Below are 13,763 nucleotides of genomic sequence, written 5' to 3'. Positions count from 1 at the left end.
CCAACCCCTCCTGCTCGGTGAGGAAAACCTATACCATTTCAGACAAACGGATATAATAATTTAAAAGGGTTTCTCTGCGCGTTTAAATGCGGTTTCATCCCTTACCCAGCTCTTTGGCGGAAGGCTTGCATTTATCTGGTCCCGATGTACTGGAATACACCGCGGCTCCTGGCACTGGCTCCAATGAGATCTTGTGTTTCGGAGCCTCTAGCGAAGAAGAGACAGCGACCCATCCTGTAGACCCTGAGTCCATGTCACCGGAAGCTGGTGCCACAGAGTTGAAAGGTTGCTTCTCAGAAGGAGAGGCCTTGGAGGACTCGGTCGTCTTGTCAACTATGGTCATGGTTCATCTCTGGAAAAGAAGAGAGGCCCAGGGGTGAGGAGGGGGGAAAAAAACCTTGAGTGTGTGACAGAAGAAGCAGAGCAACGTGCAGATGTTCCAGACTTCAGAGGAATATAGCGGAATGAAAAAAGAAGGATTCAGTTCGTTTGAAAGAGAAGGAGAACGCAATCTCTTTTTTTCTCTACATCAGGGTGTCCAATCTTGGCAATGTTTTCATAAGCTTTAGCTAAGTTTTGCTTTTATTTTTTTTTAATGCCTACTGATCTTTCAAACCCATTAGAAGACTCTCAATAGCCTGAATACTGAAAGCAAAACAAAGAGAATAACAAGAATTGTGTATGCTGCTAACAAAGAATAAACATTAGTAGGACACTATACCTTCCAACACTTGTTTATTCTCTTTGTTTTGCTTTCAGTATTCAGGCTACTGAGAGTCTTCTAATGGGTTTGAAAGATCAGTAGGCATTAAAAAAAAAAATAAAAGCAAAACTTAACTTATGAAAACTATATCTCATAGCTATGGAGTAGCATTCGTTCTTTCAACAACTCAGTGTTGTTGATTTTAAAATAGCATTATTTAACACACACACACACACACACACACCAAATGACTTCCACTTAGATATTACAAACACAACTGTATGGATACTGTATTTGTACTATTTGTAATTTAGTAACATCAATAATACCAAATACACAGTTAAATGCTCATCCTTTTATCCCCACTGCAGACTTACAACCACCAGAAAGAAGACTAAAATATCAGTCAAGAGCTGTTGTCAAGTGTCTGGGCTTAATATTAAGCCTGTCTTTATAACCCTGTAAAAAGCAGTCACCAAAAGATTGTTAAGCAACCGCACAATCCCCAAGGCAAATCCTTTCTCTTAAATGGGCGTGGGGTTGTGGGGTTTTTTTTTGCCAGAAACCAGCCCAAAACATAATCAATCATGGTTACAGGATGCTGCAACTGGTCGCAAATGCTCATCCTTTTATGCATTACAGACTTACAACCTTTTATGCATTACAGACTTACAAACCATAAGGACAGATGAAGAGTCCCTAGCAAGGCCCGAGAGCATCTTTCAAAAATGCTCTGCCCCTTGGCTCTCAGCTATGGGAGAAACGTGGATTGCACCAAGACAAATCTTCGCTGTCCCTCCCAAACCCAATCCAGGTGTGGTTATTTTTCTCGGCAGCAGGTAAGTGTGTAGGGGGAGAGGAAGGTGAGCAGCCTGCCACAGGGGAACCCCCCCCCCCAGTTTAAGTATCTTACTAAGGTCAATAAACACAGTTAAACTCTCATCCTTCCACCGCCAATAAAGACTTACAACAATCATAACAAAGACCAAAGTATCAGTCAAAAGCTCTTGTCAATGACTGGGCTTATTGTTAAGCCTGTCTTTGTGACGCTGTGAAGAGGAGTCACCAAAGGATTGTTAAGCAACCACACAATCCTCAGGGCAAACCCCTTCCCTTAAATGGGCGTGGGGAGTTTTGTGCCACAAATCACCCCCAAAACATTGTGAACCGCAAAACCGGTCGTAAAAGCGAGCCGGCTGCCTGCGGCACCGGTAATTTGATTGTGTGACTGCTTAATAAGCGGTAGGCTGCGGTCCTAATTTTAAGGATGGCTTATGAGTAGCTTTTTTTAAAAAAAAAAATCTGTTGAAACGTTGAATGGTTGTTAAATGACTGTTTTTAGCCAAGGACTAGCCATATTATTTAACGCGGTTCCCCAGAGAAGCGGCCGCAATATCTATGAAACCGGAAGGTGACTTACCTTGGTTTAGTGGCCGCTAGAGAAAATTAAACCCATTTATTTGACGCCCAGTGAAAGGCAGGCCACCATGTTTTACTGGTCAACCTAATATTCTGTCAGTTTACCCAAGAACAGCCCAGCCCCCGCTTGGAACACAGGCAACACCTAAGTCACTTGAAGAGCAAGAGAATAAACGGATGCACAACTGCCTTCGGATCGTACAGGCGGTCCTTGACTTACGACCACAATTCAGTCCCAAGATCTCCGTGGCTGAGAAATTTGTTTAAGTGAACACTGCCCCCATTTTACGAGTCACCTTGCTGCATTTGTTAAGTGAATCACCGCAGAGTAACAGCCATTGCTTATCCATGGAGACGGAGTGGAGCAAGTGGCCGGTTTTAAGTTTCTGGGTGTTACCCTAAAAGAGGACCTGACCTGGGGTGCTCACATTGCAGCCCTGGTCAAAAGGGCCCAGCAGAGATTAGACTACCTGAGACAGAATGAAAAACTGCTGGTGACCTTCTACCGCTGCACCTAGAGAGTATCTTAACTTAGTGCACCTCTGTCTGGTGTGCCAATTGCACAGGGACAGATAGGACAGCACTCCAGAGGGTTAGTGTCATTGCCCAGAAGATCATGGGTTGCCTTCTCCCCTCTTTGGAAGAGCTTTATAGCTCCTGCTGCCTTAAGAAAGTTAAAAACATCCTCAAAGATCCACCTCAACCCTGGGCACCCTTTTTTTGAACTATTACCATCTGGCAGACGGTACAGGACAATAATAAAAACAAGGACAAATAGGCTGAAAAACAGCTTCTATCCCAGGGCAGTAACTCTATTGAATTCTACTGTATAGTGCAATATTCATGCAATACCAGGGGTTTTCAATTCAATGTGTGGAGGGTGAAGGATGTGTGTTTGTGTTTATTTTCATGGTCATGATGTGTACTGAAGATGGTGTTTGATTTCGTTGTACGAGGTCCAATGACAAGTAAAGTAAAGTAAAGTAAAGGTAAAGTAAAGACAGTTGTTACATGAATCCAATCTCCCCACTGACTTTTCTTGCCAGAACGGTCACCCAAAGCGGATCAGGGGACCTCCCCTGCAACCGTCATAAATGTGAGTCGATTGCCAAGTATCTGAATGTTAAATTGTGTGATCATGGGGATGCTGCCAACGGTTGTGTACATATGAAAAATGGACATAAGTCACTTTTTTTCCGGTGCTGTCGTAACTTCAAATAGTCACTAAGTGAAGTGCTGTAAGCCGAGGACTACCTGTATATGCTGTCAGGGTGAGTCGATTTTGCAGAGGTTGGGAATACGACTGGGATTGGTTGCAATTGTGCTTTTTATTTGCCTCAGCAAAATGCTATTTTATCCCATTTTTTAGCGACTTGGGAGTCACAATTTGTGGGGTTTCTTTGTTTATTGGATTTTGAGACTAAGAAAACTCTGCAAAGCAGCTTACAATTCTTTTTTTTTTTTAGAAAGCAATTTTTATAAAGGGAACAAGATAAAAATAAATAAAATAACCTCCGTGGGGGAAAAATGGTCAGGGATTACAATATCCCAATTCCAGCTGGGACTGAGAGATCTCTAGGATATTTGATAAGTTGGAGCTATGTGTATCTTGGGAAGATGCTGTTCCAGAGGGCAGGTGAGGCACGATAAAAGGTGTGCTTTTTCAATCCTGCAAGGCAACGGCATTTAAATGACATGACTCAGAATGCACTCACTCTGCCTTGATCACACCAGACTGGCAGAAACAATTGGAGCCATTCAAATAAAAGTCAAGGAGCACAATGAAAAATGGAACTAACATTACATATAAAGAAGACCAAGCAACAGGTACAACCATCAGCCTTAGAACTGACAGTTGAGATGTTGAAGTGGCAGACAACGTGTGACTTTCGTGATCAACCCTCAATATAAAAGTAAAGGAACAATCAGAGAAGAAACAAGACGAGGACTGGAGAGAACAGCCATGAAAACCTTAGGGAAAAAAAAAATATTCCAATGCCCTGATGTTTTACTTACAAAAATTTGCAAGCAACAATATTCTCCGTGAAAGCAAAAGTTGGACTTTGAAGAACCAGGAGTGAAAAGAGTTTGGGCGCTTTTGAAGGTTGGTGCTGGGAAGAAGATTTAACTTTCCATGAACAGCCAACCAAACCAGTCCAGAATTCTCACTTGAGGCCCAAATACGCAGGCTCAAATGATTATATCTTGGACATATTATATGAAGAGCAAGTTCTTTGGAGACGGCCCTAATGCTGGGAAAGGTAGAAGGAAAGAGAAGAAGAGGATGAAGGCGAATGGACTCAAGATATAGTTGTGATGGATGCACTGTTGGAAGAGTTGAAGGATCAAGTTGGGGTCGGATTGTAGTGAAGAAAATCTGTGATCTCTAAGAGTCCACACCAACTTGATGTCATAAATGAAGTCAGTTGCCAAGCGTCCGAATTTTGATCACATGACCTTGGGGATGCCACAACAGTTGTAAGTGTGAAAAAGAGTTGTAAGTCACTTTTTTCATTGCCACAGTAACTTTAAGCAGTCACTAAGTGAACTATCATAAGTCAAGAACTATCTGTAACTAGACGGTCATATAAATTAGTTAAATAAGTAAATGTTGATGCAATTGGTGCTTCTGCCTAAAGAAGGCACCATAGTTATTTCTCAAAGGGATCTTGGCCCACGAAAGATAAAATATACTGCATAAAATAATACACTATCAAAGAGCTGCGGTTTTTAAAGCTGAAGACCAAGCAGCAGAACCAACTTGTATAAGCTTGCTTGTATAAGAATTTCCCCCTTTTTCCCCCCTGATTGGAGTGGGGAGGTAGTTAAGGGGTTACTTATTGTTTTAAAGCCTACTTATTAATATTTAAGCTTCTAGAACAGACCCTGGGGCTGAAAAAAAGGAAAGAAGGCAGGAACGGAATCTATCTTTATAATAATTCAATTCCATGAAGTCAAACTGAGGCGTGACCTGCAGTCAGATTATTAGTGAACTTCATGGGGGAATGAAAATTTATTTTAAGTTGTAGCTCAGCTTTTAAGCTGGGGGTGTCCAACCTTGGCAACTTTAAAACTCGTGGACTTCAACTCCCAGAATTCCCTAGCTAGCCATGCTGAGCGAGGAATTCTGGGAGCTGGAAGTCCACAAATCTTAAAAGTTGCCAAGGTTGGACGTTTTAAGCCATTACGAGATGAAACGCTGGCTCATTTCAATACGGATGATAAATTTCCCCGAAATTGATCTCTTTGCAGCTCCAAGAAAAAGGGGTCCTGGCTCGTGAGCAGAATACCTCCTTTCAATGCCGAAATCTGAGATTCTGGTGTCTCCAGGTTGAGTTTGGAAAAACTCCAGAATTTTTGGAAAGACGTCCTTTGATTGCTTCAAAAGTCAGGTTAGAAGGAGCGGGGAGTGTGCGGGGGGTGGGATCTGCTCCAGCGAAAAGCAATTCTTAGCTGTGAAATCAGGAAAAACTTTTCAATCCTGGCAGCTTCCTGATGCTCGAATTGATAAAAGGCCTGCGGTTCGACTTAAGCACGGATGAACAGCGGAAGCGTTTTTCACACGAGTAAGATTAAATAAAGTTACATTTTAACAAGCTCTCCTTGCTCCAGAACAACCGCACGTTCTCAGAAACGCTTATTAAATCGCATTTCCTTCACGGAATTAGAAGGCTCTCAAATTACCAAAATTGCACAATCGCAGAAGAAAAATCCGACTGAGAAAAGGCGCCTTTGCACCAACATGCTCAAAGATATACTCATTTCCTGCATGAGGCTGTTTGCTCTTCATCCAAACGGCAACAAAAGCACATCTCAAGCGGAATTCTCCTTTCCCCATTAACTAGGAAAGGTACAATGTGCAAAAAAAAAAAAAGAGGGAAATTGGGACGTTAAGAAGGGCCTCCTTTTTCCAAAGGAGCCTATTGGGGAATTGCTGGTTAAGAGTTCGCTTGCATCTGACATCTGGGAGAGATTTGTTTACAGAAACACACACACACACACACACATAAACAGCAGCAAAGAAGACAACAAGCCAAAATTCATTTGGAGTGGGGGGGAAACTACAGGCAAGGCACATCCTTCCAGAAGTGCCTGGAGAGAAACTAGCCACAAAGAGAACCCAGAATTGTCGACTCCTGAGATAATTTGCCTGCCAGGCAACACACAACACAAAGACCACAAATTCAAGTCATGCTGGACTCACGATTTGTTTAGTGACCGTTCGAAGTTACAACCGGACTGGAAAAAAAGTGACTTGTGACTGTTTCCTACACTGTTGCAGCATCCTCACGGTCTTGTGAGCAGAATTTGGCTGCTTGGCAATTGACTCGTACTTATGACGATGAGAGCGTCCCGGGGCCAAGTGATCACCCTCCGCGACCTTCTCGCAAGCAAAGTCAACCGGGGAGCCAGATTCACTTAATGACAACCATGACCACTTTAACAACTGCAGAAATTCCCTTAGCAGCTGTGGCAGGAAATGGGGCAAAACTCAACTCAACAACTATCTCGCTTAAGAACAGAAGATTTCGGCTCAATTGTGGTCGTAAATCAAGGACTACCTATACACTGGGACTCTCCTGTAAGGAAGAAGAGTTCAAAACACAAATCCAGTGATTAAAACACGAAAGGGAAAGGGAATATGGAAACTGAACCTTAAGCTACAACCCAAGTGATTCTCTCTTCAAAAAACAAACCAACCTCAAACTGATCAATCAGCTAAAAAGGAAACAAATTATTTCTCTCTCTTCATCAGCTACAGTGACTGGCAGGGAGTTAAAAGCCACATAGCAAGTAAAATTTGTTACAGAGTTTCTGTTTCCCAACTGTGATTCCATCAATGCAAACATATTTTAGGGTTAAACGGTCTACCGTGGGATTCACTTTCCAGTAAGCTGACCTCAGACAAGGCGCTCTCTCTCTCTCTCTCTCTCTCTCTCTCTCTCTCTCTCTTTTGCTGGAAATTAGCTTCCTTATGCAAAAGTCTTGGAAGAAAAATTGGAAGAAAGCCCTTTCCAACTCCCTTTTTCAGGAATGCTCAAAACGCTATAGAGCACCGCACACCAGAACAACTAGACACAAGGACAGTTTTTTCCTGAATGCCACCACTCTGCTAAACAAATAATTCCCTCAACACTGTCCAACTATTTACAAAGTCTGCAGTACTATTACTATTAATCTTCTCATCCCTCCTTATCACCCCTCCCCTACCACTTGTGAGTGTAGGACTGTAACTTTGTCGCTTGCATCCTTACGATTTATATTGACTGTTTCCTGGTATGATTTGATTGCTTATTGTACCCTATGACTATTATTAAGTGTTGACTCTTGATTAAGAGTCTTGATTAATGTACATGCTCTCAGTGTACATTTCTTTTATGTACACTGAGAGCATTTGCACCAAGACAAATTCCTTGTGTGTCCAATCACACTTGGCTAATAAAGAATTCTATTCTATTCTATTCTATTCTATTCTATTCTATTCTATTCTATTCTATTCTATTCTATTCTGCTCTGCTCTGCTCTACTCTACTCTATTCTATCCTTATTGTACTCTATGACTATCATTAAGCGTTGTACCTGACGATTCTTGACTCTTGACGAATGTATCTTTTCTTTTATGTACACTGATAGCATTTTCACCAAAGACAAATTCCTTGTGTGTCCAATCACACTTGGCTAATAAAGAATTCTATTCTATTCTATTCTATTCTATTCTATTCTATTCTATTCTATTCTATTCTATTCTATTCTATTCTATTCTACTCTACTCTACTCTACTCTACTCTACTCTACTCTACTCTATTCTATCCTTATTGTACTCTATGACTATCATTAAGCGTTGTACCTGACGATTCTTGACTCTTGACGAATGTATCTTTTCTTTTATGTACACTGATAGCATTTTCACCAAAGACAAATTCCTTGTGTGTCCAATCACACTTGGCTAATAAAGAATTCTATTCTATTCTATTCTATTCTATTCTATTCTATTCTATTCTATTCTATTCTATTCTATTCTATTCTACTCTACTCTACTCTACTCTACTCTACTCTACTCTACTCTATTCTATCCTTATTGTACTCTATGACTATCATTAAGCGTTGTACCTGACGATTCTTGACTCTTGACGAATGTATCTTTTCTTTTATGTACACTGATAGCATTTTCACCAAAGACAAATTCCTTGTGTGTCCAATCACACTTGGCCAATAAAGAATTCTGTTCTGTTCTATTTTAAAAAGTCTTTAAAAGATTGTGCGGTTAAACTGCCCGGCCTAGAGTTTCACGTATGACCATGAAGTGGGAACACAAACAAAATACAGATATGCAGGGCCCACTCAAGGCTTCTTGGCATCCTTCATCCACACTGACTGATAGCATCATCTTTTGCTGATGCAAAGATCTACATTTTTAGAATCATTTGGGAGCAGAGGCACAATCCCTAAGCTCAATCTGCTCTCAGCCTTACTTAGCCCAAAGCCAAGTCCTGCAGGTATGTTTCCCTATACCTCAGTGAGAGCTGAGAAGAAGCGGAACGAAACAGAAGATTCAAACATCACACCTATCCTTTTTTTTTTAAACCACGGTTTCCTGAACAGGTCCCACTAACCTGATTCACAAGTTATTACTAAGTTGTAAAACAGCCAGGGGCAATCAATGACTCCCCCAAGCCCCCAATCTTACGGCGTTTGCAGAATGACTGATTTTGCCAGTGTGGTTTTGGCTTTTTGTGTGTTGTATGCTTAAGTTTTTGGTTTTTTTAAAAGGCTTGGAATAGTTGTGAATTTTCTTCAAGGCAACCACCGTTAAACCTCTTCTGTCTGGACCAGTTTGGAGAGGTTTTAAGGGGAATGAGGTATAATGGTTTCTTTTCTGTTCGCATCCTTAAACACGACTAGAAAATTTCCAAGGTCCCTTCTAACTCTGTTATCCCGTTAACCGCTCCCAAGCGTAACATTTTCAGTCCACATCTTTTGTGGTGATGGAGCCTTCTTGAACCTTCCAGAAAGTTGAAATGCTGTGCTTCAGCCTCTCAAAAGGTCCCCATGAACCATGGTTTATATTGTAAACTATAATGGCTAGGGTGAGAAGCTGATGAATTAAAAATCAAGCCAAATATATTTGAGTGTAGGACAATATACAGGTGGTTTGAATCCATTGGACTCTTTATTATAGCAACAGCACTTAGACTTATATACCAGTTTAAAATGCTTTACAGCCCTCCCCAACAACTTGGGTCGTTTTACCCACCTCGGAAGGATGGAAGGCTGAGTCAACACCACCATCATCATCATTAGTAGTAGTTGTAGTAGTAGTAGGATATAGGCAAAGTACAGGTAATTCTTGACTTATGATCCCAATGGAGCCCAATATTTTTGTTGTTAAGTAAAACATTTGTTAAGTGAGTTTTGCCCCCCCTTTTTATGACCTTCCTTGCAAAGTTCATGTAACAATGTCTCCCTTAGCAACAGAAAGAGAGAGGGGGAGAAAGAGGGATAAGCAACCCACAAAATCCCTCTTTGCAAACAAGACCATTGACTGAAATGGTAGGGTTTCCTGCCTAAGCAGGGGGTTGGACTAGAAGACCTCCAAGGTCCCTTCCTTGTATTGTGTTCTATTATTATTATAACCTTTATTGTCAGAGTATAACATGTGTACGAGATTGGCTATTCTATTCTATTCTATTCTATTCTATTCTATTCTATTCTATTCTATTCTATTCTACAGAACACATCTTACAGTAGAACAAATACCAGGATAAAATATATTAGACCTCTAATTAGAAACCTATAATTATTTTAGGGAGCTAGATATGTATGGATGAGAACTTCTAGCAAAAAAAACCCTCCCACTTACACTAGTTCTATTTTTAAGTAAAGCAGCGCACGGTTCTCTACTTTTGATTCTAAACTGTTTCATTTTTAAGTGCTTCTAATTCTTTTCCCTCCTCCAGCTTTGATCTGTAGCCTGAACGTTTCCAATTTAAGCAACCGCTTTTTACAACTAGTTTTCTTTAATGGATCTGATCTCGCAGGGCCTGCCTGAAAAAAAGGGCAATTAACTTGCAAAGAGTATTCTGGGTGTTTGAGGGCACTTTTGAGGTAGATTTACAATCACAGTTTCATAGTTACGAGACATCATTTTTGCCAACAGAGGCTAACATTTCTATAAAGGAGCTCAGAGAAGTAATCAGTCTACAGCGAAAGCAAGCAAACCGTCTATAAAAAGTCAATTTCCTTTAGTCCTGGAAATTAATGTTACAGCAGGATCTGACAGGCACTTCCCTTGAGAGGCCTGTATCCTATGTGGGAAAAACTTACATACCCCATCCCGTTCTCAGTTACAGGTAGTCCTTGAGTTATAACTGTCCATTGAGTGATGGTTCGAAGTTACAACGGCACTGAAAAAAGCGACAGGCCCGTTCTTCACACTTAAAACAGTTGCAGCATCACCTGATAAAAATTCAGATGCTTGGCAACTGACTCATATTTATGGCAGCATCCCCACGGTCAAAATTCGGCTACTTAGCATTTGATTCACACTTATGATGGTTGCGGGGTCCTGGGTGTGTGCGTGTGTGTGTGTGTGTGTGTGTCAAGCAATCCCCCTTTTGCGATCTTCTGGCAAGCCAAGTGGATTAGGGAAGCCGGATTCACTTAACAACCTGCGTGACTAACTTGAGAACTGCAGCGATCCACTTAACCACCGGGACAGAGAAGTTCGTAAAATGGGGAAGGGGGGGGGGGGGAATTTGCTTAACGAATGTCTCACTTAATAAGAGACATTTTGGTTTTAAGTTGAGGACGATCTGTATATTACCTCAGTATATTATCGAGTAAATACGTATGCATTTATGTATGTATGTATGTATGTATGTATGGCATTCACCTTTGTTCGGGTATTTTCCCACGTCATTATAGTTGTGCTTTTAAAGTTGTATCAACGTTTCGGCAGAATCTCATCTGCCATCGTCAGGCTTGACGTGGGAAAATACCCGAACAAAGCTGAATACTATACATATAAATATCTGCAAAAACTTAAGAAAATATATATAAGATGAACACAATACAGAAGCCTGAACATGGCAGATGAGATTCTCCCGAAACGTTGCTACAACTTTAAAAGCACAACTATAATGATGTGGGAAACTACCCGAACAAAGCTGAATACTATATATATATATATATATATATATATATATACACACACACACACACACACATACATACATAGGCGAAATACCACTCACGCATCATCACAAAATCTCCAAAACCATAAAGCCTACAGAGGGAGCGGGGCAGGCTGCTGACAAACTAAAGAAGTGGTATTTGCTCAAAATAGGGGTGACTCAAAAAGAGGGAGCATTCCCAAGCGAAACCTGCAGAGGTAGGACATGAAATAATTCGGAAGTGTTCAAACAAAGGAGGACAAGGGAGAAGGGGGAGGAAGAGGAAGAAGGGGAGAAAGAGGAGGGATACTTCTATGGGTACCAAACAAGATAATCCACAAGCTCTCTTTGAAAAACAAGGTCTCTCTTTTGACCATTTTCACACTTATGGCTGTTGCAGCATCATTCCTAGGGTCCCGCCCCCCGCCCCCCATCAAAATTTGGATGCTTGGGGCAACTGGTTCATATTTCTGACCATTGTAGTGTCCAGGGGTCAGGTCATCATTTCGTAACTTTCTGACAAGCCAAGACAACTGGGAAGCCAGACTCACAACAATTGCAGTGATTCATTCAACAACCCTGGCAAGAAAGGTCGTAAAACGGGGCAAAATTCACGCCTGCAAAGTCTCCCTTAGCAACAGAAAGGGAGGGAAGGAGGGAGGGAGATGAAGGAGAGGGAGAGAAAGAGAGGGAGGAGGGATGCTTCTACCAAGCAAGCAACAAAGCTTAACACAATCCTTCTTTGCAAACCAGATCCCTCTCTGCAGACCAGATCCCTCTCTCTGCAAACAAGATCCCTCTCTCTCTGCAAACAAGATCTGTGTCTGTGGACAACAAGATCCCTCCGTGCCAAGAAGGCCCCATTCTGCAAACAAGATCCCTCCTTGCCAACAGGATCCCTCCGTGCCAAGAAGACCCCATTCTGCAAAACAAGATCCCACGGTGCAAACAAGATCTCTGTCTGCGAACAAGATCCCTCTCTGCCAACCTTTGTGCCCCCACGTGCAGAGGCCCAGGATGGACGCAAGCCGGGGCGGCCTCCCCCTCGAACGAAGCAGGCCTTCTCACAGGGGCCGGGCGGGGGTGGGGGGTGGGAACCGCGGTTGGGGCACCGAGGCAAATCCTCCCCCTTCTCCCCCCCTCCCGAAACCCCGCCATCCAGGTGCGCTCATTGTTAGCTGCGGCAGGTAAGCGAGCGAGGGGGGGCGGCGTCGGAGGAAGGAAGGTCGGTCAGTCGCCGGCCCTTGGGGACCCCCATCCTCCCCAACCCCCGGCCCGTGGGGCTGCCCTGCAAAAGCCCATCCTCCCCAGCGGCCCTTGGGCAGGCCGGGGAGGGGGGGGAGGGAAGACCCGCCAGGAGGGAGCCCGCCAAATCACGGGGAGGGGAGGGGGGAGGCGAAGGCAGCGCGAAGAGACCCCCGCCCCGCAGGCGGACACACCCCTCCCTCCCCGAAGAGACCCCCCTCCCCAACAGCCCTTGGAGGAGGAGGAGGGGCCCCTCCCGCGTGCGCCCCCCCGCCGCCTCCACGAGGGGCGCCCGAATGCCCCCCTCCCCGCGTGGGCGGGGGTGGGCAGGAGGAGGGGGCGGGGCCTGGCAGGGAGGGAGGGGGCGCTCCCGCCTCGGCAGGGGGGCGGGCCGGGCCAGGCCGGAGCTCGTGCAGGGTCGGCGGGCGGCCTAGCCTGCTTCGCCCGCCGGCCCGCCCGCCTCCCCTGCTCTCCTCTCCAGCCGGCCCGCCCGCCCGCCCGCTTTTTCCCGCCGCCTGGCTTACCTGGCACGGCGCTGCCGGGTCGCTCTTGGCCTCAGCCCGCCCGCCCGCCTGCCGCTCCGCCTCCGCCTCCTGCTTCGCCCGTGTCGGGGAACAATGACGTCCCCGCTCCGCCCGGCCTCCTGCATCCGGGCCTCCGCGGCCGGCGCGGCTCTGGGTCACACGGGGATCACACAGACGCCGCTGCCCGCCGTCGGGCGGCAGGGGGCGCTGCCGGGGCGCGCGCAGGCGCCGCGGGGCGGGGGCGGGTGGAGAGAGAGGGAGAGAAATAGGAAAGAGAGAGAAGAGAAGATAGAGGGAAAATAGAAAGAGAGACAAAGGGGGAGAGAAAGAGAGTCGGGGAGAAAGAAATAGAGGGAGGGAGAGAAGATCAAGATAGAAAGAGGGAGAGAAGAGAGGGAAAAAGAAAGAGAAAGGTAAAAGAGAAAGAAGGATGGAGAGTACAAAGAGAAAAGAGAGAAAAGAGAAAGAGGGAAAGAGGAGGTAGAGAGAAAAAGGGAGAAAGAGAAAGAGGGAGAGAAAATAGAAAGGAGAGAAGAGGGGGAGGGAGAGACAGAAAGAGAAAGAAAGGGAGAAAAAGAAAGAGGGAGAAGGAGAGCGAGAAAGAGAAGAAAGGGAAAGATAGGGAAAGATAGGAAAAGGGAGAGAGGGAAAATAGAAAGGAGAGAGAAAGATGGGAGAGAAAAATCGAGTCCCAATGAG

General features: G+C 44.2%; 1 protein-coding gene across 3 annotated transcripts in view; it reads right to left on the bottom strand.

The window, feature by feature from the left end:
• The window catches only part of USP42 (ubiquitin specific peptidase 42), a 35,625-nt gene extending 22,469 nt beyond the window's left edge, over positions 1–13,156 (bottom strand). For 2 of the 3 annotated variants that reach the window (XM_087942051.1, XM_087942053.1), the window contains exons 1-2: positions 13,065–13,156; positions 106–352 (exon numbers count right to left, since the gene is read on the bottom strand). In XM_087942051.1, coding sequence (XP_087798177.1) covers positions 106–343 — 238 coding nt within the window. In that variant the 5' untranslated portion in view covers positions 344–352; positions 13,065–13,156. The remainder of the gene's footprint in view (positions 1–105; positions 353–13,064) is intronic. The other variant, XM_087942052.1, reaches the window with a different exon arrangement.
• Positions 13,157–13,763: the final 607 nt, after the last annotated feature.

The sequence above is a fragment of the Pseudonaja textilis genome, chromosome 14, assembly GCF_049901715.1.
Source record: "Pseudonaja textilis isolate UNSWEBS1 chromosome 14, rPseTex1.2, whole genome shotgun sequence".
Taxonomy (NCBI): Eukaryota; Metazoa; Chordata; class Lepidosauria; order Squamata; family Elapidae; genus Pseudonaja; species Pseudonaja textilis.
This window is presented reverse-complemented; position numbering and strand designations above follow the sequence as displayed.